The 24,565-nt window shown below is 36.6% G+C and overlaps 1 protein-coding gene across 3 annotated transcripts; it reads right to left on the bottom strand.

Moving 5' to 3' along the window:
• Nucleotides 1-403: 403 nt before the first annotated feature.
• Nucleotides 404-24,378, bottom strand: PDLIM3 (PDZ and LIM domain 3). Of its 3 annotated transcripts, XM_076336404.1 has the most exons (8): nt 24,115-24,376; nt 18,050-18,201; nt 16,246-16,330; nt 9,721-9,788; nt 6,061-6,324; nt 3,258-3,385; nt 2,053-2,164; nt 404-1,216 (listed from the first exon to the last, which is right to left on the bottom strand). In XM_076336404.1, exons 1-8 carry the CDS (start codon nt 24,205-24,207, stop codon nt 1,027-1,029), a joined length of 1,092 nt encoding a protein of 363 aa, XP_076192519.1. In that variant the 5' UTR covers nt 24,208-24,376; the 3' UTR covers nt 404-1,026. The 3 variants fall into 3 exon arrangements, with proteins under 3 accessions (XP_076192519.1, XP_076192520.1, XP_076192521.1); XM_076336405.1 differs by lacking the exons at nt 6,061-6,324; nt 9,721-9,788 and adding an exon at nt 10,231-10,418 and having other exon boundaries at nt 24,115-24,378; XM_076336406.1 differs by lacking the exon at nt 6,061-6,324.
• Between the last annotated feature and the right edge of the window lie 187 nt (nt 24,379-24,565).

Below are 24,565 nucleotides of genomic sequence, written 5' to 3'. Positions count from 1 at the left end.
GCCTTTTTTTTCCTTAGGACTTCACCAGGGTTTTTATAAAAGAACTTTCCTTTGCATATTTTAATTAACATTTATTTTTAAAGTTGTCCAAGTTTTAATTTACCAGCAATAAAGATATTATGATGATATTTCCCCATTGTTTCTATTATGGAAATGGAAAGATGGAGATGGAAAAAACCAGTACCATTTTCTGCAGAAAGGCTTTTACATTTATTTTCATTCTCAATTTGCAGTGAGTTCCTATTAGTGTGTGTTTGGTTTTTTTTTTCCCCAAAACCAATGTATGTGTGTGCATGCCTCAGAACAATTTTCTGCTAAGTGATGTGAAAGCTGATTTAATTGCAAATCATTAAAACAACATAGAACTTCTATTTTGCTTCTTACTAAACAGTCTTTATTATACTAGCCATTTTATTGTATGACTTGATATTTATTCCTTATCACAGTTGCTGCATCAGAAAATCAAGTGGATGTAACCCCAAATTCAAAGCAAAGTAAGCAAAATTTATTTTTGGCATACATTAATGGTAGTTGAATAATAGATGGTGGAAGCAGACATGAACAACTGCTTGTTTTGTACTATCCATGTAAAATAGCTGCTTTTCTAATGATCTGTCAAGTTTCTACATTAGTTAGGGCCCAGCCTGTAACACTTTGATGGCTTTGGTGTTTGCACAGGTACTTAATTCACGTTAAAAATAATGTCTTGATTACAGCACTTACATATATGCTGTAGTAATCATGTACTACCTCAGCTGTTTCACTTTTTTTATTCCAATACAGCTGTTTTAGTTTATACTTCATTGAGTTATATTAGCAGCTTCAAAGATAATATTTTAGCAGAATTTTACTGGTATAATATGCTACTGCTGGCTAACAGGGACTTCCACCTCCCTCAGAAACCCACAAGAAAAGGTTTAAAAGCTGCTACTTTGGAATCAGGCAGAAGTCCTGACACTTGTACTGCAGTTCTAAGCTGTTAATGGCTTTTTGTGTGCATGCATATATTTGTGTGTTAATGTAAGACTAGCATTTTGGGTAAACGGTAACTGCTTCATATCCCTCTGGTGGCCTCATGCGAGCTCGTGCATGAGCTTCACAGTATAGTTGGCCCTCCACAAAGAAGTAGCCTTTTTGTTTCAGGTTGAGATTGCAGTCAGAGCACACAAAACATTCTGGGTGCCGGTATTTATCACGTGCCTTCACCACTGTTCCTCTATACGGAAGCAACAAAAAGAAAAAAACAATTAATTCATATGAATTTAAAGTGAGAAGAAACCTCAGTATGACAGAAAATGAGTTCTGGGTATTTATCTCAAGGCTTTTAGTTTATTCGTCTGGTGGTTTTGCTAACTACTATATAACTTAAGGTTGGAAGCTGAGTTTGAGTAAGTGACATAAAATGCTGTAGAGTTGATCACATAGTTCAGTAGTTCATTGGAAAACTAGAGTTTGAAGAAACAGGTTAGTTTGGTTACAACACAGAAAGTACAGTCTAACCTATCAAAATGGTGACAAAATGAGTTTAAAACCCACATTTCTTTTCCTCAGTGACCGTGTTCTCTGAGCTCATCATTATCTGTATGCTTTGCTGAAGTTAGTGATGTCATTCAGATAGAAATCTGGTAGTTTTCAAATAGGCCCACAGAGCTTTCTGGATACTCCCACTGGGTTGGGAGAAGGATGCTTTACGCTACCAAGAAACTTTTGAGAATTCACAGCCTGAGACAATGCAGCACAGGTAACTGCTGGTTTCATTATGTATGTGTTAATGATTGACTTGCAAAAGTTCTTGAGAAATCTTAATTAAAGCCTTGATGGTACATTGTCAAAATGGAAATAATCTGTATTGAAAGTGTCTAAGGTACAGGTTAATAATTTGGGATTTAGAACAATATATTTTTATATCTCTGTTCTCTACAAGCATTTTTCTGCTAGTGCAGATGGAGACCAAGACCATCACTTGGAAAGCATTCCTGTAGTCTGCAGTGGTGTTTGAGGACATGTGCTTGAACTAGAGATTTCTAAAACTAAAAATAAAAAACAACTTACAGAATCCCATTCCCACACTTGTCACACAGTGGCACTTTCTGGACACCGGGCATGGCGGTAGGTATCTTTGTTACAGGTGCTTTCACGCTTCTTGTACCCACCGGGCGTCCATCTGAGAACCAAAACAATCCTGTTACGTACAGGCTAATATAAAAGCACCTGATGCAGTTAAATGCTTTTCCTGTAAATACACTTCTGGATGTATTTACAGGCTTTCACTTATATCAACAAACAATGAAGTTTCTGTATACAAGTTTAGTGGGCCAGATTCCACCTCTTTGGAATCGGGAAAAATATTGTGTAGCTGTAGCCAAAAAGCAAGTACAAAAGTGATTATGTATATAGTGCTGGCTGTCTCATAGACATCATCTAATTCTCTGATAGTAGGTCTTGGGTATAGCAGGAGAGGGAGGAGGATTTGGCTTTAACATAGCAAGACCTGTTGTTAGAAAGATTCTTATTTATATAACTAACCATACAACAAATTCAGAAAGATTAGTAACATGATATGAATAAAAAATTATGGCAAAATACAAGAAAATGCCACAATGATGTATATAGACAATTAGATGTATTTATCCCTTCTCTGGTAATTATTGAGATTAAAAAAATTGAAATTTTAAATATTTACCTTTTACATTAATTTTGGTTTTATTTTATTCTTTACACTTACTGTAAATATAACAAACGCAGTCTTTAGTAATGTTATTTTCAAAACTTCTTCATTTGAAGGAAGTATCACTGTAAATTATATTGTCCTCTTCAATTTTTATTTAGAATTAAGAGGGGATGGGTGAAACTTATTTTAGGAGTTGGTTTAAACTTCTCTTTTCCTGGATGTGGAAGAGAGTGTTTTCTTTCTCGGTGTCATGAGTATACACAGTTTGTCCCAAAAGTTCTCTCACATAAAACTTTTTATCATTAAGTTAAAGTCAACTTTGTACATTAACGATCTTAAAATCTGAGAAGAGGTTCTGAAAAATGTAATTAACACTCCCATTTTATTCACACAGGAGATTGCTAGCTATAAAAGCAAGGGGGGAAAAAAATGTTAGGAGGCTGGTGTGCTATCTATAAGGTTCAGAATTACTTGGGCTTTCAGAAATTCTTACAGCTCTGATCTCTCATATTTTCTTCTCAGATTCCCCTTTCCCACAAACATTTACAAATGCTTTGAACAGGTAGAATATGTCATTATTAACCACCTTCCTCGGAGACTATATTCTGGAGCACCTTAAAGGAGCCAGACTGGCGAGGTTGACTGGGCTCCTCCTGGTTGGCATGCAGCATCTTGTACACGTCAGACTGAGGCACTGAGTTGGGAGATGGGTCACTGTATCGCAGGGAGGAAGAGCAGATAAAGCAGTTTAACAAACATAACTTTAAAGCAATAGCTCTACCAGGCGTAGAATATGATTCAGGAAACAAACGTAAAGACAATGTGTTTCTACAACTACTGAAAGACTCTTTCTTCCAGGTAGCATTGTTTTACGTAGCCTCCTCTTGATCTAAAAAGTGCTGGAAAAAAAACATCCGTGCAATTGTTACAAAAATAAATCTACAAACTCATGAAAGTATTTCCACAATTACTGTTCTGGCTCTAACAACATTTGGAAATAGGCTGGTACCCGTGCTTAACCTCAAAGCAGTTGCATTCCTGTAATCAACTGCTGTATTACCAGGTGCTCTTTGGTACGGTATCCAGAAGTTCCTTTTTCATAGCAGCTGTCCTCAACAATGTTGTTAAAGATCACAGCTCAAAACTTTACATAAGGTCAGCCAAAACCTAAGCAAACAAATCTTTTGGGAGAGTGTCATGACGTGAAGGTGTTCTTCCTTTTCTAAGTTGGCTTGATCACTAGTTAATATAGTGATTATTTCGCTAAGATAATTGATACTTATTTAACTTATGGAGATGACAAAAAAGAGTGAAGTAGGTATTGCATAGAAGGAAGCATTGTAAGGTGAACTCAGATGAATGGAAATGATATTTCTTAATTTAATTAGAATGGGACATGGCTTACTTTTAGTAATGCCAATTTTATGATACAAATATAAAGTAAATTATTGTCCAAACACCAGCTGATGGTTGAATTTCCAAAGACCCGTGAGCCAAAGATTTTACCAAGAATATTTCATGGTATTTTAAACTGTGCTGAATGTTTTAAATTAATCATGATAGCTAACATCCTAAGTAGTTGAGAGGAAGCGTAGATGACTATATGCACTGGCAGGAATTAGGCTGAATGTGTGGCACCTGTAAATTTCAAACAGCTACTGAGACTAATTACAAAGGTCCAAATTTACTTCAATGAAGCCTGTTATCTTGCTGATATATACATAAATGTCCAGTTTAAATTTCCTGTTACAACTGGCCTCCTACTGTCTGTTAAACCTTAGGTAAGTTTCCACTGGAAATAAGCAACTAATTCCACAAGGAATTAGACTCAGTTTTGCTTTATATGGTTTGGTTTGTTTCCCAGAGTAGCATCTAAGCTGTCAAAAGGCACAGTAAGAGCAGCGGCAGCTGGGCAGTGACCCCTGTTGCTTATGTTAATTGTTTGCATCTTCATCAATCAACAGATTTCTCTGAGCCGCCTTTAAGCTGGTGAAGAAACTACCACTTTCTTCTCTTGTCACAAGCTTTTAATGAATGGAAGGAGCTTAGTTTTTACAGTTGTCACCAATGGCTAATTAAACCCTTGATTCTCTCCTCTTTACTAAAATATTTCTAAACACCAAACAAGTGATAACACAATTATATACAGAAGGCAAAAAAAACAGACACAAAGGTGTGAGATAACATTTCTAAATGCATACATAGTGAAAACCAATCCCACAACAAAAGAGATATTTCAAACCTATGTAGAGAGTCAGTTCTCAAATTGGGAATGCCATGGGCATTTGTGAAATCTGATTACTCTGGGCTTAATCCATGATTTCAGAATAAAGAAAAAGCAAATTTTTCTTCTATTGTTCTCTAATTGTTGTGACTGAGGATAAATATTCACGCAGTAGAGTAACATCACTCTGCAAAGACTTCATGAACTACAGTTTTCTTTTCATCAGATAGGGTGAACTTAAATACTTCTATATAAATATGATTTTTATGGTTAGTAACAGCCCAATTCTGCAAGGTGCTGAAGAAGGCTCATTGGTGCCAGCGATTATTGCTTATTTAAAATATTAGTAATTAGCTTTAGTTTACACCATACCTATTATGAATTATTAACTTAAGTACTGTTGTAAAACAGAAAAATGTTACTATTATGCAACAGTAAAGATAAAGCAACGTGAATGATGAATTGTCCCTTGAAAAAAATGAATAGTGCTTTGAAACAGTTTTTGTATAATCATCATTGTTATACAGATACATAAGGTTCCTACCTGACTTTTAGTCATTGCAATGGATAAAATTCCGAAGTCAGAGATGGATTAGTAGACCTACAAAGTCAATTCTGGCTCTTTTTGGACAAGAGCTAGTCGTACTGAATGAGTTGTCTTGAATGGGAGTTAAATAGAACACTATAAACATCGACAGGATTTCCTAAGCTTCATAACCTGGATTTCAACCGTTGAAATACATTTGACTGAATAACAGTATTTTTTAATTATTAATAAGTTATTAAATGGTTATTAAGTAAATAATTACGATAACAATAATAAATATTTTTGAATTTTGGAGGGAATCAGAATCTTGATTTGGAGTGGTCAGTCAGCTAATAGTCCAGGTAGTCTCATCAGTTTTTATTCATTAGCTACAAATACAAGATTATTTCCTATGAAACATTTATTTGTAAATTCTGAAAGACTTCTTTAATACTTTGGGTTAAAAATCATAAATCACTAATATTTTAATGAAAATATCGAATGGCTTTAAATGACTTCGGTTCTCTCTAGCCCTTTTACCCATTTTCATAGAAACAGTGTGATATTTTTAAAGCTCATGATTTTTGGTATATTCTAAATTTGTATATTCATAAATATTAAAGATACTGCTCTAATTACCTTATTACAGGCGTTTCCCCCAGAGCTGTACAAACTTGGCCTTGCAGTGTTTCCATGATATTGTCATCTGAGTACAACTGCATAGGTGTGTTAAACTGAGCGTGTACAATCTTGACACCGGGAAGCTCCATTTCCAAGGGAATGTTAGGGGCCATCTTAGACACTGCTTTCAGCTCGGTAGGGCAGATAGAGCTAACCGTGCTAATTGAAGAGGGAGTACTGCGTCCACTGCCACAGTCAATCCCCGAAGGAGTGCTGCATCCACTGTGTTAATAGCCAGATTACAGAAGAGTGTGCAATGCGTATCGGATTATAGAGAATAAAGACAAAAGTACAGGAATACGGTGATGTTAACAGGGCTGAAAAGCGTAAATAGAACAGATACAGAAAAGCAAAAGTATAGGAAGTAGAGAAAAGCAAAAGTATGTGTATTCATTGAAAAGTATTTTCCTGTAAAAGCATCAGTGCCAGTTATAAAGCAGTCCTTAAAACTCTGGCATGCATTTTCTTTAAAGAAAGATAGTGAAAATTCTTTAATAGATTGAATAATTCGGAACATAGTATTACTTTACATTTTTAATGCTAGATTTTATTGAGGATCCATTAAGCCTCCCTAAAATTCTTTGTTCTAGGTGAGTAATTCTTAACATCTACAAAAGGGTAGCATACAAAGGTTATGTGAGTTGTCCATATCAGTGACAGAATAAACACCTGCAGTACTGGAATCCTAGACACATCATTCCGGTCCTGTACCTCACAACCATCTTAGTCCACGCTTGGAGAGACTACTATAAAGTGGTGTAAAATAATGAATGTGACATTTCCTAGATTTCCTTAAATTCTACAATAAGATATTTATTAATCTTTTAAAATTAGTTTAGCAATGTATTTCATTTTTTTAATATTTTTGAACATTTCAAAGAAGAAAAGATACTAAAACAGCCAGGCATACTTTTGCATTTCTAAATTACAGTGTTTCCAGTAGAATGTAAAGTGGTCCTTCACAAGAACAATGGATATGTATTCAGAGAATTAATTTTACTGCTTTTGAAGTAGAATTTACATATAATTTGTATATAATAAAAAAGACGTACAGTTTTTTAGAAAAATTAAAGTTGCTTGACATTACTGAAGTAAAGTTACTGCACACCAGTTTGACATCTCTGGAGAAGGATTAGTAAAATAATGTGAACATTAAGCCCAAAGACTTTTTCAGTGTCACTATTTTGAACACGTCAGTCTTTCCTCCATAGCACCTCAGAGGCTTTCTTTGTTATGGGATATTTCTTTGCTGTTGCTGTGTAACAGCACATAGCCCAGGCTTTCCACAGTCACTAGTTACCATTTATGTGATATTCAGAGCTATGAGATGGTAAATGCTTAATCTCTTTCCTCCAACCTGCATATCAGGGTTGTGGTTAGTTCCTTCCAGGCTGAATGATTCTGTGTAAGCCTGGGAGAATGCTCTATTTCCCAGTTTGATAATACAGCACTCTGCCCAGTAGCTACTCTTGGGTAGAGAAGACGACCCAAAATTCTCCCTTTGATTCAGAAGGGAATTTGTGTAGGACCACTTTCTCAAAAATATAAAGAGAAATATATACTCTACCATCAAAAACATCAAAAGAAAGCTAATTCCAGAAATGGTAGGCAAGCCTTAAGCAAAAGTACAGTTCTGCATCATCACCTAGCATGAGCCAGCCAAAAAATTCACACGGGGGCAACTTACAAATTTGCAGTCTTTTTTTTTTTTTTTTTAGAAGAATCAAGACCATCTTTAGATCCTGCAGTAGAGTAAGTTTTGTCAGTGCTTATAGTGTTAGTAAATGGAAAGTAGCAGGAAAAGGCTAGAAAAAGCACAACTCTTGCTATGAGCAGCCAAAGTAATGTTAAAACAGAATAAATTATAAGTATAAATAAAATATAATCATATTTTAAATACAATTTCCAGTTAGTTTTGCCAGAGTAAAGTCCAAAATCGTGGCTAATGTCAAATCAGTTAGCTCAAACCCACAGGCCGGGATCAGCTCTTCTTTTAGTCGGAGTCCTATTTAGCCTCAGCTCTCTGTCCTAAAGGGATATGTACAGTCAAGGTGGCGGTTTGGTTTTTGCTGTGTTTAGGAGAGAATTTATATTGAGCCAAACTGATGAAAAAGTAGCAGACAAACAGTGTAACAACCAAGGTTTTATAGATGTAACAGCCTCTGTCAGAGATTCCACAGTTTGCAAACACAAACTTCTCCAGTGCTAGAACACCTGACAGACCTTGCCCAACTAAAGTTCTGAAACTTGTTGCATTGCTGTCAGGTTAGTTTTTGCAGGTTTTCCCCCCACCTGACATGCTGGAAAATGGCCATTTACTTCAATATTTTCACAGAAAATACTGTGTAATTGAGGTTTCTGAATTAGGAGTTTAGGCTCTTGATACACTCCTTTGAATCTCCATAAATCCGACTACGTACCTGTAAATGGTACAACCTATGGTACAACAACAATGGTACCTGTAAATGGTACCTAGTGGTCCAAAAGTCAGTTTAGGTACAGTATGCAAGTGCTGCCTACGGTTAGAGGCCACGCATGTTTGCTAAGGACTGTCTTGTCACTTATCCTGTATCAGCATCAGACTGCAAGGAGGGATGGGCACCTTTTCTCCATTGCAGCAGTGTTCTACATTGATAGTTCTTGTTCACAGGAGGATGGGACTCTATCCATCTTCTACAGTCTCCTCTTTATCATTCAGGTGGTTGAAAAATTTAACACATCTCACAAAACTGATAGCCCATATGAGATTGTCCTTTGTACACAGGAATCAATTATCGTCCTGTTTTTCTGGTCTAGTTTGTCAGACTTAAATTAGTATAATTGAAATGCAGGCATTTTAAACTTTCAGAATGAAATGCAGAACACTAAGTCCACTGGTAAAAACTGCTACTGCTGGAAAGGATAAAGGGTAGCATCACAATATATTGCATCGCTCGTGCGCTTTTGAGCTTCCTTGTGTTTTTAGCCACAGAGTTTGCATTGTTTTTTCCCCTCTGCATTTAATAATGTAAATAATAGTAAGTGAGGCTTTCATCCCCAGTTATGATGAGGAATATTACACTAAAATGATGGATGTAAATATATAAGCTTTTCTGCATTTGAGAGCTTTACATGTCTGTGGCATCAGATAGTTCTCATATTTTAGCTCTGCATTAGGTTGCCTTCTGAATAGAGGTCTGCTGAAAAGCAAACCTAAAATCTCTGAATGGCCTAGATGATAACTTATGTAACTAGCTATCTTTTATTTAGCAAGTTAACAAATTACATGTATTTGCATTTGGACAGAGGAATTTCAGAGTGCCATAGATTTATAAGTATACAATATCTGGTGCTACGCTGTAAACTGAACCAGGTTCATGAATACAGTTACGTCAGACTCATATCAGTATAACTGAGATGGGAGTGTGGACCTGCTTTCTTTTGGAAAGAGAAATTTGAATTTCAAGCCTGATCTCTGCAAGTCAACCATTTCAGGCTTTTTTAATTTCAGTGTTAGGCTATACACTACTGTAAGTAAATTTCAAATGCATCAGTATGCTTTATTAATGTGAATGGTGAGTATCCATTAAAAAACAACACCATGCATCCAAATCCAGCACAGCACTCAGAGTTTATAACCTGCTTCGGCCTGAGACTATGAAAGGTTTGGGCCGAATATTATGCTTGTGTTCAAAGTAGTTCATATCCTGTAAAGAAAAGAGGGTTAAAATAACTTTCTTTGGCCTATAAATGCTTATTTCTAGTTAAAAAGTAGCTAAGAAAGTTTTAAAATTGTAACCATGAAGTAACCGTGTTTAGTTGGTACATTCCTGGTACTCAAAATGCAATCACTTTAGTGTTCAGAAGCATTCAGAGTAAAGTGCAGTTGTAAGAGTGAAGGATGGTAGGTAGTGTTGCAGCCCAACATCGAGGGCAAATTTTAGCTACCTGCAGCGTTGCTACTACAGAGCTGAATGGATAGTTTTCTGTGTTGGAAAAAATTGCTTCATTTATCACCATTTTTTTGGATAATCAATAAACTCCTGATTATCAGAAAAAACAGCAAGAGCTGGACTTTTTAATTGAAAACAGACCATAGAGTGATATACCACAAATGACCATGTATTATAAGTAAATACCAGTACTCACTTTTGCGATGAGTTAGGAATCAGACCCCTCAGTTGTCCATGAAGCGCGTCTTGAATATTGCCAGATGAATACAGCCCAATTGGAGAATTATAGGAGGAGCTCACTACCTGTCTTTTGTCATCAATATTTGCTGCTGCAACAAAAGGCTGGGCCCTTCTGTTGTGAGCTGTACCAATAGGCTTGAATTCCTGTACATGATAGGCAGACAAAATACACAAAGCTACAATGCACACCAAAGCTAGTGATGAGTAAATCTGACAACATCAGTATTGTTAATCTCTGCATTTTTTACTTTTGCGACTTTGTTATTTTTTAACTGGTGCAAGCATACTATATTTTTCCATGAATTTTCTATATGCTACTTAAGCTATACACATTCAGAGACTATTATTTTCCTGCCTCAAGGCAAACAGAAGGCATTCCACATTTGTGTGGAACTTTAAGAAGAAATGGGAGGGATGAATATTATAGTAACCTGTTGTATTGTTCTCTAGATTTTGCACTGTTTACATTCTTCTTTCAGAAACATTTGATGTATAGTTAGCTTAGTGCTAATCTCTGGCTTCTGCTTTTGTGTCACATACTGGTGGAGGGACTCGCAAAAGCGTGAAGATTTTATTGTAAACCTCTTGCCTAGAAAACACCTAATTTTTAATACTTCTTTTAACTGAAATAGTCTTGAATGTACATCAGATTGAGGACATTCTTCTGAGCTTATTCCATTCTTCGAAGCATACCCGTGTGTCAAAAATTGTGATGCTGTATAATTTAAAGATAATGTGAAATAATCATAAACAAGTAAAACCCAGAAATGGGTAAATTGGAAACCATTCTGCCTATGTTTGTTTATTTCTGGAATACGATTTTGTTTATTGTTGGCCCAGATAATTTCCTCCAGTTGTGGAATTCATAGGGAGAAGATCTGGAAACAAAATCTCCAATAACCTTTCAGATAACTTACGATGTTATTCTATAGCGATTGGCCAGGAATGATAAAGACTGTTGACTGTGTGAAAATTCACTTATTCGTATTGTGCATATTTAGTACAGTCTCCTTTGAGTCCCTGTCAGCTCAGGTCCATCCCTAATCCACAGACGTACAGACTTTGGAAAAAATGGTGCTGTCATCTGCTGAGGGTTTTTTTTTTTTTCCCTCCTTCTGCGCTAGTGGGTGAAGAACGTTTGCTGCTGTAGTCCATCACCTTTTCCTGATGTCCTGCAGCGCTCTTTGGAGACAGTGCTGCGAGAGCACTTGAACTTCCATCCATATGGAATAAAAAGCTCTTGTTCCTAACAAATAGGTTTCTACAATCTGAATTGGTCTCTTCTTTAGAGACTGGAACTTGCAATGTTAAGATAGCACAGGTCATTAATACTTCAATTTTCATAGAAATCTCTACCAGTTCTCTGATTTGGCTTTGGTTTTGAGTGTGATAGGTGTACTGGGAATACATCTACAACGCTATAGACCATTTCTGTATTTATGTTGCTATCCCACTGTGTCATATGACCTGTAGACAGTCTAAGTTCTGATACTGCTGAATGAGATTTATTTCAAATTGTTGAAGCTTGTATCTTAGGTACCAGAACTTCTGGCTTAATCACTCTGTACAGTTTACGCTGTCTGGTATTTGCTATCACATATTTTTAATGGTGACACACCCAACACCTTCAGCTTTAAAATTATTCAGGTGCACTTGTGGTCTTTCACTTATGTCTTGCAAGCTGTGCAAACTAGTCTCCTTGTTCTGCTAAATAAAACTCTAAACAAAGTGGGTTTTTGATGCAGAAATGCCTTTTTTTAGATTACCTTAGCCTTTAGGAATGCTAGAAAAAATTCCAGTTAGAACAAATAAAACCTATTACCAAAAAACAAAATAGATATTTGAATACTCAAATCCACAGAATAAATCAAGATAATAAGAGCAGATTAGATAAGCGTGGACACATTTTTGACATCCGTAGATTTTTATTCATTCCTCAGAGCCTTATTTCCTTTCTCAGACAATATCAAGTCTCTGTTCAAAGTTTTGATGAATAATTAATAGAAATTATGAAAACCTGAATGTGAATTGACCCTTTTGTTTTCATTTAAAATAACGGTTTCAGAAATATATTTAGGAACAGCCCTAAAGAAAAGTCATGGTTATATAGAACGTGCAACCAGAAATTGCAAATAGTAAAAAGCAGTTTTATTAAATGAAAATGTTTAGCAGCATTGCACTGTAAGAAGCTACTGAAAGCGGCAGATAAATGAGCACAAAGATTTTACTTGCAATTCCTTGTTTCTGTCTGATAGAAGTGGATTGCAATTAACAAAATGTATTAGTAAATGGAAATAATCTACTAGTGTTTAGGATCATGTCTACTTAATGAAAGATATTAATATCAAAGTACTTAAAATGGATTTAAATCCATGTATGATACAAAACGAACAAAAACAACCCTGAACATTGTAATTTCATCCCCTTTTTTTATTTCTTGTTGACAAATGAACAGCACAGAAGACATCTGGCACCATAATAGCATGTTTACAATATAACAGTTGTGAAACAAGTATTTGCAGTTAGTTAGACTTAAATTCCGTTTTCTTTTTAACTCATCTGTTCATATAAAATGTCAGTGACAGAACATACAGCAGCAAAAATAGTCCAGCTCTTGTGTTTATTGGATCTCATTGAATCTGTGAAAAGTCCTCCTTTAGTTCAAAAGGTAAATGAGAACTGGAGGTTGTTGAAATTCCTAATCAGGAATATTCGAGAATTACAGTATTTCATTTCTTAATTTTTTTCTAGCTGATTGATGTCCTTTTTGCAGGGCTAACTACATTTTGCATTGATACAGGTATCAGGAATAGAATGAATGTAGCCTCCAAAGTCTGTCAAAATGCATCCAACACGGACCATATGATGGCATTCCTTGGGGATAATTACTATGACAGTACACAGATGTTTACGTTTCAGAGGTATCATGTGACTGAAATCTTTATCTCTGAATGCTGTTATGGAAGAGGGGGTAGGTCCTCAAAACTAGACTACCACAATTATATTGTTTCAAAACTTGATTATAAGTGGTAATAGACTATAAACTTACTTTTAAGAACAGTGGGGTTTTTTTTTTAGATTTTTATACTTATCTATGTGTATAGTGTATTTATATCTCCCAGGAATGTATAATGTCTTTCATGGCCAAAAGCCTAGTCACACTGAACAAAATGTTCAAAGGCAAAGATAGAAGCAAAAAAGAAAAGCCCAAATAAAAACAGTTCAAGAAATTGTGGTAATGGAAACAAATTCATTTTAGAGGAGGCTAAAGGGATTGTAACTGAGAAAAATTTACAGGTCGTAGTATTGTTTTACATTGACAATACAGCAGAAAGGATTTTAAAATTAATATTATAGGATACAGTTTGCCATGGTAATACTTCGAGTAGTCTATTATTTCCTATTATTTATCCATCACTCTATAGGTTGCTCCAGACTAATGAAATTAGGTGGCTGGTTTTTACGTGGGACTGTGTAGCTTTCAAGAGTGGCTCTCAGTCAGCCACTTATAGCTGTAAGTTACTTACTAGCATTGTTGCCTCAGTTTCCTCTTCCCAGAGGGAAAAATAGTGAGAGCTTTCATTGTGCTATGACAATTGCCTATATCAATCTCCAAATGACTCTTTGGGGATGCTCAGCCTAATGCAAAAGTTTGCTATGGTGTAAAGGTTCCTTGTTGCGTAGCTGCAAGTAGGCACAGTATTTAGTTGTTTATCAGTTTTCACATAACCATCTCCAAGCATCTGTAGAATAATTTTCATTCATTTAAGCTAAAAGTAAGCATTCTTTGGCCAAATATTTGGCCAAATTGCTGAACAATTAAAATATGTTTCACTTTCATTTATAACTATCTTTTATTAGGTTGCAAATAGAAATTAGATTCTTATGAAGAAGACTGTGTAAGTCTGCATCTATTATTGTTATTTAGTTGGCTTATAATGTATTTTAAATTATTGACTTCCCTTTGTGAAACTTTCTTAGTGAACTTTAAAATGTCTATCTGGCAAGAGTGAAAAAAATCTGACTACATTTATAACATCTATGACCTTTGAGTAATTTTAACTATTATATAAATGGAGGAAATGCTTTTTATAGAACTCAGTGGTTTTCCATTTCTGCACACCAGTCAATGTGTACAATACTTTTGGATAAAAGTGTTTTACATTTGTAGGAATACTATACTGGTTTTGGATTTTTCTCCATTCGTCTGGCCCTCAATGCCTTTATTTATTGTTGGACTTCAGCAAACTCTAATATGACCTAAACAGCACAGGTTATAGTTGTGCAATAATTTGTCATCTGAGGTTAAAGAAACTTTGATGTTGTACTGTTTTCACTGCTGGTATACACACTGCTGGGTCTTGTGTGTTGTGACTATGCAGTAAAATTTAATTTAAAATTTCAGCAACTGTAGAAAAAAAGGCTATATTTTTTTCCACAGGGAGATCAGAGTGATGGATGTTCTTGGATGGAAGAATTTAATCTAAAATGTAAATCATCCCTAGAATGGTGTAGCATATTTGTTTACAAACATTGCTACTTTTCCGGGGCCTATTATTTGTTAAATATACTCAGTACTCCTGATTTTCCTAGGAAGGAAAGAGGGAGACATACTAAAATGAAGAGGTTAGCTATTTAATCTAGGAGAAACAGTTTTTCTGATTGCCTAATGGACACGGCTTTTCAATAGTCTGCCAAATAGCACTTAGTGAAATCTTGTGATTTTTTTTTAAGTAACTATCCTTTTTAGGAATGCAGTTTCCATGCAAAGGGATTACTCTCCTGTCATATATGCCTACGTGGTTTTCTCTATAGCTTTTTTAGTGAATTTGTTCCATTGCTATTTATTTTGTGTATATCCTAGCTATTCCACAAAAATATGCATTTAAAATAGTTTTGTTTCTTCACTATACTATCTCCTACTGCTGAAGACGCCATGTTATTTCTGATGAAGTTTGTTCTATCAGTTAATGCAAGTTTTTAGATTGGAAAGAAGAGAGAGAACTGGAACACTGAAATGCCACATTCATGTTTGGGAGTGTCTCCACGAAAACTGAATTGGTGGAAATATTTATTGCATAGGATTTACTGAAATGGAATCTGCACTTACATTTTTCTAGGATAGCACCGAATAAAGACATACTTGCTTTGATCCTGGAAGGCCAGGATCAGCAGAATGCTCTTCCCTCCCTCCTCTTGAGAGAACAGCAAATGTTCATGTAGGTTAAAGAGGAATGACAAAGGAATAAAGCACTAGTTGTAGACAGCAGCCAGCTAATTAACTATTAACAATACAGAGACTTCGGCTCATAGCTTTGCACAAGGGACAGGGTGCAAGATTGAAGAGAGAGAAGGATTTTAATTGATTGGATTTGCTTTGCTCGTATACAAGGATCAAGACTTTGTTGGCCAGAAGTGGTGAATGGTTTGCTTATTGATCAGTACATGGGTTTTGTACACATTTGTAACTTTCAGTTCTGTGGTGTAGTATAAAAACGTATGGAAGAGATCCAGTATTAGTGGATCTCTCTATTTAACTGACTGTTACATCACAATGACTTTTGTGATGTGAGGAGTGTATTGCTTTGGTACTTGACATTTATTCCTGATTGAAGAACTTCCTCATATGATGAAGAATCTCTAAAAGAGTTAAAGCAACTTAAACCGTATCAGAATAAAAGGAGATATTTTCTTTCCATAATAAAACTATGGTGATATGTACAGTTTTAAAGAACAATGAGAATGTGTTGTAACTTGTTAATGTTTTGTTTCAGTTATAGCTGAAAAGACAAAAAAATCCAGTCAGAAAAAACGATGTTCATACATATCATAATCATGACGGTTCATATTAGTTTAAACTGGCAGATAATGGATGAAGTCCTATTCAAAGAATTTTAATGACCGCAAGGGAGATAATTTAGAGTGTAAAAAGATGAAGGGAAATGGTTAGGTGACTTTTAAGAATTCATACCTGTGGTTCAGCTTCCAAGTTTATCTTGAAGGGATGTGCTTTGCCATCTTCTGAAACTTGTGGTGACCATAATTTAGTTCCTGACCTAGAAAGAAAGAAAGGCAGAATTTAAATAACTCTAATTCCTATAGAGTTGTATATGTCCCTGTAAAATATAATGCAGCTTGAAAATTTGCAGTTTGTTCTGTGCTTTTTTAATGTTTTGACATAAAAATACTTCAATGATATATAATGTGTACTACATGCAAACAATATATAAAAAGTGTATTTACTTTTTTAAAAACTTAATATACTATGAACAATGGGAAATAAGTTGTTAGTAGTTACCAAATGCAAAGGCAAAGGGAAATTAGTGCCTTTCTGACCTGAGCTGACCAAACTTCTTACAATTTTGTTTTTTTAATGGTTGATAGAAGGAATGTTGGGTCCTCAGAATATTTTGCACGAATAAGTGAATATATTAGTAATAATCCTAAACCAGAACAATATCAATTTCTTTTTTTATGACCACAACATCCGTGCAGAGCCTGCTTTTCAATGTAGGAAGAGTGCAATCTAGGTGTGCAAAGTATATGTGCAATTGTAAATGGAAGTTGCACAGGTGATTCTTTCAGTCACTGAAGCAGAGATAGCATACGTGCAAATACCAGTTACAATTCTGTCTTCATTGACAAAGCAAAATTTGGCAGCTAATTTTAAAATAGTGTAATATTAATGCTAAATATTAATCTAGTACTGTTTGTTATATAAATACAAATATTTAGCATTTTAAAAATATGCACGTATTTCATAGGCACAATTATGCTTACCATGTTTTGAAAATAACTTCTTAAGAGAGTTGCTAAATGGTATAGATCAGTCTGTAACAAAACCTGGATTTAACTACAGTAATTTTTTTAACTGTGGTACGTGCTCTAGTAATTAGACAATGCTCCTTCCGAGGGGGAAAAAAAAAAAAAAAAAGCCTTCTGTATTTGGAAAGGAATATTGTGGTCAGCTGTAATAAAGTGCTGTGCCTCCTTGAGGGCCTCAGGTCAATCAGAGCTGTCTGATTCCTGGAGACAGCTGAAAGAGTGTGCTAGGTGATTCTGATTAAAGGCTGAGCAAACTCAGTTAGGAGATGTGAAAATGCAGGTTGTTTCTCTTGCTGGCTTTAGTTGAGAGAAACGAATGCAAAAAGTTTCTGGACTCCTGCAGTTTAGGGAAGAGAAGGTTTTCTAGTTTTGTTTTGTTTTTAACATTGCTTTGAGAATCCTGTATTTGGTTTAATACATTGTGACCAAAGAGGTGGGCTTTAAACCCCCTCCTTCGTCACCCCTTCTGAAAGTCTGCCGTGATGTTGCTCTCCTTAACCGGGCGGATATACTAGCAGCTTTGTCTGTGATTGGGAGCAGGAAGCAATGATAAGCACCTGTGGCTGAGGGAGTGTTAGAGCAGAGAGGCAACTGAACAAGTGACAGCTGAGGGTTTTATTATTTCCCAGAAATATGAAGAACTGTTTGTTTACTGACAGCAAACATAGGACTTGTGGAGTCAGTAGAGGCAGTAGGTGGTAACCGTTCACAGCTCAATAAATGTGGTGAGTAGCCTGAGGGAAGCTATTCTTCTTGTGCCCACGAAGACGAGTTCTGGGGAGTCTTGCCTGATCTGGAGTTGGTGAGGTAGGTCTGGGTGCTTGTAATTTTAAAGGTTTTTTGAAATTCTTAAAACTGTTTAAAATAGTTATGCTCTATGATAGTTGTACTGTATGATCAGTTGGTTGGGTAGTATCTTCTTTCAGAAGTGAGCAGACATGTACACATACCTCTCTATTTTCAAACAAAGCTGATGTGCAGCTGCTTTAATTCTCTCCTGGGCATCGTTATGTGTCATGTTCTCTGTGCTTAGCCCATCAATAGCTACAATAACATCCCCAGGGCACAGGTTGGCAGCTGAAGCCTTGCTTCCAGGTGTAATCTGGAAAAACAAAATTTAACTGCTTAAGCACCATGCATACCTGAAAACTGATAGAGAAAACAAACTTCACCATGCTTCCCTATTTCATATTGGATTGGGGAGGGAGGGAGTGGGCCTGTAAACAACTGTATGATTGCTTACAAAAAAAGTGAGTTCTTCATTCTTCCAGACCGTCTGTAGTTCTATTGTCAGATCACCATATACATGCTTTATTCATCATAACTTCAAACTACATGGAAATTATTTCATACTTCCGCATTAAATAGTTTCCACTCTGATTTCTGTAGTTACTGTAACTTGTCTTTGAATCTTCCATCTCAGCTGCCGTTGTATAGCTTGCTTGAAAAAAAAGTTAAGTTTTTCCCTTACAACTCCAGGCAATAGCAGAAGAATAAAACTGTTAAGAAATTGTGCTATTTAATGTTCATGTGTATGATGTGCCATTGTCTGGCTAATATAGAAAGCCACCTGTGGTCTTACCACATTTAAGGATGAATACAGCAGCTAGTGTGTTTCCTGCTAGCCTGGCCTCTCATGTTGTATCGCTAACTAATCATAGATATGCTAATAATACCAAAATGACATTTTTCTCTTTATTCATGTCTAATCCAGACCCTGAACTCCTTAAAGCACTTAAAGTTAAGTCCAATTGCATTTGACTAACAGTGGCCCTGATCCTTCAAAGTGATCTGTGTGGTGCAATTCATAGCTCACGGAAATGTACCGACATTAGTGACACTCACAGAAATAGCCCTAAGCTTATCTTTCTATGCTTGCTTTTTTTTGGTCTTGTTGATAGCCTTCTACATCATGGTTAAAATAATTGAAATGCAACATAATTCTGTTTTAAAATAACTATTGTAGAGAGGCCATGACCTTAGATGCTATTAAAGCTTATTCTAGAATTGCAGGCCTTTATTTGCAAATGGGTGACTTCTCATACCACCACACCATTTAAACAGGTCTTTGGTCACTGAGTGGGATTTAGGTCCCTTGGGTGTGTATTGCCATTTTAGGTGACCTTTGATAACCAAGACAGCAACATGAAATTGATGGATGTAGCACATAAGCTTCTGAAATTCAGCTCTTCTGGATCAGCAGAACAAAGGGGACAGGTTGATTCATTTAAAATAACACTAGCTGCTTATTGTTAAGTAAATGAATCCTGGTGTGAAGGACAAAAATACTAATATAGTCTTACAAGAGCGGTTCTCTGATCTGTGCCATGTATGAAGTAAAAAAGCTATTGGAGAGAATTTATCTCACCATGGGTTCTGCTACGCCCAAAGCAAGTGCTATCTCAATTATTAGAAGTAATTAAGTGTTACGGAGGACTGGAAAACATGCTATGGAGATGTTCTTCAATTCTGATGTTTCCCAGTTCTCCAGCAGAGGAAGAGAGTAAGCTGCCCAGTATACCTCCACTATGTTCTGAACCCCAGCTATGGTGAACCTGGCATACTTGTTGCCTCTGAAGGTGACAGTACTAACTGTCAGCATAAAAGTCAAACAGAAATATTCTTTCTGATATGTGTTGCACTGTATTGGTATTGAAACCACGGCAAAAATCAGCCAAATAGAGTCATTCTCTCCTCTCTCCAGCTGTCCATCTCTGTTAGGTGGGTCTGAATGCTCAAAGAACTTAAGAGTTTGTTCTGTGGGCTTTTTTCTGCATTCCAGCATGTAAACTTATTTTTGATTTCACTGTAACAAACTGCAATGCATGTGCTATTATCAAGTCAGGCAAACTTTCCAAATGGGTACCTGTGGCCAGCTGGAGGCTCTTACCCCCTCACCCTCCAAAAGAATGGATTCACATGCTGTGTGCTTAATAAAGTGTTAAGGTGCCTAAATAATCTGTTTGAATATGAATTGAGGAAGTTGCTCATAAATCCTAAGTCTGGAGTCTCCAAAATTGTCTGTTTCTCAAACTTCAAGAGCTGTAAGTGTAAATGAACTACACTGAGACCACTTACATTATTGTAATAAGACAGGGGTAGAGGTATGATAATGCTTCTCCCTTTAACCTGGAATGGCTCCTGACTTTGCTTAGCATGTTGTGGACATGTGTGGAATGACAAACTGCAGCAGAAGTCCTAGTGTTCAAGTGTGACCGTTGATGCTCTAATGCCCAAAATGGGCAAAACCAGCCATTCTTGGTTCCCTCTCAAGAGTAAGCTTGATTGAATAACCCTTATAGAGGTTACTTGGTAGATTACGCTTTTTACAGCAGATGATTTGTTGTGGCATGTATCTGTGGCATACCTCAGCGATGTACTGAGATAATGATCCTGCCTTATAAAGTAGCATATCTGTCTAGCATGGTACGTTCCCCTGCAGCTGTGCTGCTAGCAGGACTTAACCCACTCTGTGTTGCTGGTGGTAATGCGCAATCCCTTGGATTTTCTTAACATATTGTCACCAGCTGCAGTGATACCACTGTATGGTTGAATGGGGTTACCATCGTTTGGTGGGAGCAAGGAGGGAAAGGGGCAGGAGTCTGTATTTCCTATTCCTTAGCTGAATTGATTATTGCCAGGCTTCTGGGACGTGTCCGTTGGGCCTTAACGCCTTGATGGGGGTGCTGAGCTCTACTTGCCCAGGCCTTCTGGGGTGCAGAACTACCTGCCCTCGTATAACTCTTTCCGTCACCTGCTCTTCCTGGGTTTGATGGAAAGATCTGGAGAGCTTCTGCTAGGATGGGGTAGGAGGAATATGGCTGGGAGCCAGCTCTTCTCTCTCCTCAGTATTTCAGGGGGAAATCTTGACTGTTGCTTGGGGCGGGGGAAGGGGGGCAGGCAAAAGTACTGCAGCCTACATTTTATAGAAGGGGACCAGGTTGCGCATTGCAAGATCACACCGTATCGTGGGTATAATATTGATGTTGTGGGTACCTCAATAATGTAAGTGATACTGCTTCTTAAGGAACTTATTAGTGATGCATTAAATGTGTATTGTGAACACTTAGAATCATGTGATGTCTGTAGCATTTGTGGCTTGCTCACCCCTGCTGCATGAGGTAGATTCTACTGGTGCTTTGGGAAAATTTTTGCCTTGCTCTTCAGGACGTGTCTGTACGGCACGCCTGTTGCTCCTGTATCCTAGGTATCTCAGATTTGGATAAATGCAAGGATGTGTGTTGAGCATTCAGATGTTGTCAGAGACTAGATAACTATTGAACCACGTGAGGGGCAATGTCTCCTGTGAAACTGAAGAAAACCTCTCTGCATCTGTTAATAGCCTTGTGAAGCTCATCATGGCACTCCTTCATAAATATTTCAGGCTCTGTGTTTTCTGAAGAGAATTATGAATGTCTGTAGACAGAGTGGCTAAATATAAAATTGAGTTAATATAAATACTTGCACCGTGATTTGTAAAGGTTTATATTAAAATAGAACTTAAATCTAGAGTTGATAATATTTTGCCATTTCCTCCAACCTCTGCAATTTTTAATTGTTTCTGTAATGCTTTGTTCAATATGACTTAAGTTCTAGGATTGCATTCCTCTAAACTTAATCCAAAATGTTATCTTCTGGTCAGAATAAACAGAAATTATTCAGTTTCATTAAGACTAGGGTTTTGATCAGTTTCATTGATGTAATTTCTTTGCATCTGTGTAAAGTTCCAAGGATTTCAAGAAATGTTTTCATTATTTCTAGTCAATTCATTGTTTCTGACCCTAATAGAATCTGAACATGTCTATTTTTAGTCCCCTCCTGTTCTTCCTGCCCTCCCGGTGACCGTGATCTGTGGTTTTTGCATTTGCTTGAAACAGTCAAGAGAATTGCCTTGCTTGGGAAATTGCAGATGGGCTTTTGAGATGACATCTGTTCTCTAGACAGGTGGATGATGATCTCTTATGTTGTCTGTCTCTTTTGACAAGTCCTGGTAAAAGCTTTCTGTTGTTGAACAAGGACTATATCCAACCAAACTTAACACCTGTCCAATTATTTTATTCAAAATGTGTTTAAAAATAATTTCTATCTATTGTTTTAAGGGCTAATAGTTCTTTTTCCTGTCAGGACAGTTAAGCCAAATGCGAATGGGTCACTGGTGATTCCTTTTATGAAAGGAACACCTAGGCCCCGAAAAGCAAGGCATATGAATCTTGCAAAATATTCACTACTTCTTAAGGGGTACTGCATGAATACTTATTTAGGGACTCTCCTAAATGTATGCTGTGGCAACAAAAATATTAATTTTAAAGAAATCTACCATTAATATTCTTGAACTTGAGGCTAAGCAAATTTAAACATGTCATTATTCCCTATATATATTTTATTTTGTAGTTCTACTTGAAATGTGATTTTGAACATTTCTGTAATATGCTAGAAACCAATGGCTTATGTCTTGTGAGGCATTTGGTAGGTATGAGTCAATTGCAAAATCATTTATTCTTTAGAAAGTTACATTTATAGTAACATCCTTTGTTATTGCAGTTTTAAACTTCATTGCACTTAATCTAAACATGAAGAAAATACAAACCAGACACCGCTAAAATATTTTTCATTAGAGATAATGGAAACTGTTTTTCTTTTGGAGGCCCATAAAAGGCAATGAAGGCCCCAAAACATCCCGAGATTTTTTTTTTTTTTCCTTTTTATTCAATGTTTTTGTCTCCTGTTTCTCCAAAGGTTTTGCTGTGTTCTACAAGTATTTGTTATGAAGCTACATACAGTCAAATAATAGCATTCTGGTTTGCTTCTGTTTAAAATAAGTAAAATCTTTTATGCTTGTATAAATCTGGAATAAGTGATTAAATTAAATTAATTTTTACTAGTATAATATGTGAAAGGTTGGTCCTTAAACATTCTACAGACTCTTGTTTAGAAGCATATTTACTGCAAGGCATCACCAGTGGTATCCATCCTTCAAGGCTCTTGATGTTTAGTTAATACCAGGCATAGTGTATATATTGAGTCATACTGCAAGGGCTTTTTAAAAAAAAAAAAAGCATTGGTGATTTGGAGGCTCATGGAGCATACACTCGGTGCGTCTGAGGTTCTGAAAAGCAGCAAAAATATAAGGAGAACTAATTCTAGTCTGATGTGCATTGAACACAATTTTCAAAACATACAAATTATCAAAATACATATCCTGTCTTTTGGGTAGAGCTATGTGTGTAGATGCAGGGCAGCTGACAGTGTTTTATATGCTCCATTCATTGAGTCACTGGTTTCTTAAATAAATTGCAATTAATAGCTCAAAATCCATGAAAAAATGAAGGCTTGGATTCTTGCCCTTTATTAGGGGGGTAAGGTAAATTGTCTGTTTCTAAATATGGCAGAAAACACCAAAGAACTATCTTTTCCTTATTCAGGACTGGATAACTTTCTAGTAATTCACTGACTTAACATTCATGAAAGTGAAAACATGTACATATACATTTGTAAAAACGGGTGCTGTTGCCTTTGCTGGCAATAATCAGAACTTGATTTAATTAAATGAGAGTCAGCCTAATCTTGTAAAGTTGGCACGGAGTTTGCAAAGCACAAACTTCCAGACATGAGGAGCTGCTGCCAAGTAGTTTTCTCCCCCAGTGATCAGAGGCTAGTCGTGAAAATGATAAAAGTGGGGTCTGGCCTTTAGTAGGCTCAAAACTAATTTTCTCATCTGAATGCCTGGGGAAATCATGCCAGAGTTTTTCTGCTGCCAAGGCACTTAAATGCAATTTTTGAGGCATAAGTAGAAATGCAGTTAAAGTCTCTTAGATCAATAAAGCAGTCCCAGGAACGTGTCACACAAAACTTGTAAAAACTGTTAGCATTCAGCTGGCTGTCCTCAGAACTAGCAGCTACTTGCTAATCTACTCGCAGCTTCGTCTGCACCTCTGAACTCCAGAAAAGTAAAGGGCAAAAATCTGCAATAGCTAATAAATATAATAAATAGAAAGGAAATGGAAAGAATACATACCCTGGTTATGATTAAGGGTTGGTTGAAATCTATTCCTCCTGAGAGCCTGAATCCCCAGGGTGCCGGTCCTTGGAGGGTAACGTTTTGTGGCATTCTGGACAGGTGTTTCTTGCTTACTGTTCTTTTTTCCTTAGGTCTGTGTGAGGAGCTGAGCTGCAGGAGGAAGGGTGCTGTCAGTAGAGCACCTGCCAGACAGGGCAGCCGACCTTGTATACCTCTTAGGAAGTTTTACTCATCCCACAGCTGCGGGCACTGCACTTTATCCGTGCTCTTCGGGTGACGTCAGCCAGTCCCTCAGCTTCTCCACCCACAGAGGGGAGTATCGAACTCAGACAAATAAAGCCTGAATGCTGGAAAGTTTACAACAAATACATCAGCTTTATCTGGTGCTTCAGCGTCCCCCTCCGCCCGACAATCAGTAAGCTTCAGGATGCGGCGTCCTTCTGGTTTC

This window comes from Aptenodytes patagonicus, chromosome 4 (genome assembly GCF_965638725.1).
Source record: "Aptenodytes patagonicus chromosome 4, bAptPat1.pri.cur, whole genome shotgun sequence".
Classification (NCBI taxonomy): Eukaryota; Metazoa; Chordata; class Aves; order Sphenisciformes; family Spheniscidae; genus Aptenodytes; species Aptenodytes patagonicus.
This window is presented reverse-complemented; position numbering and strand designations above follow the sequence as displayed.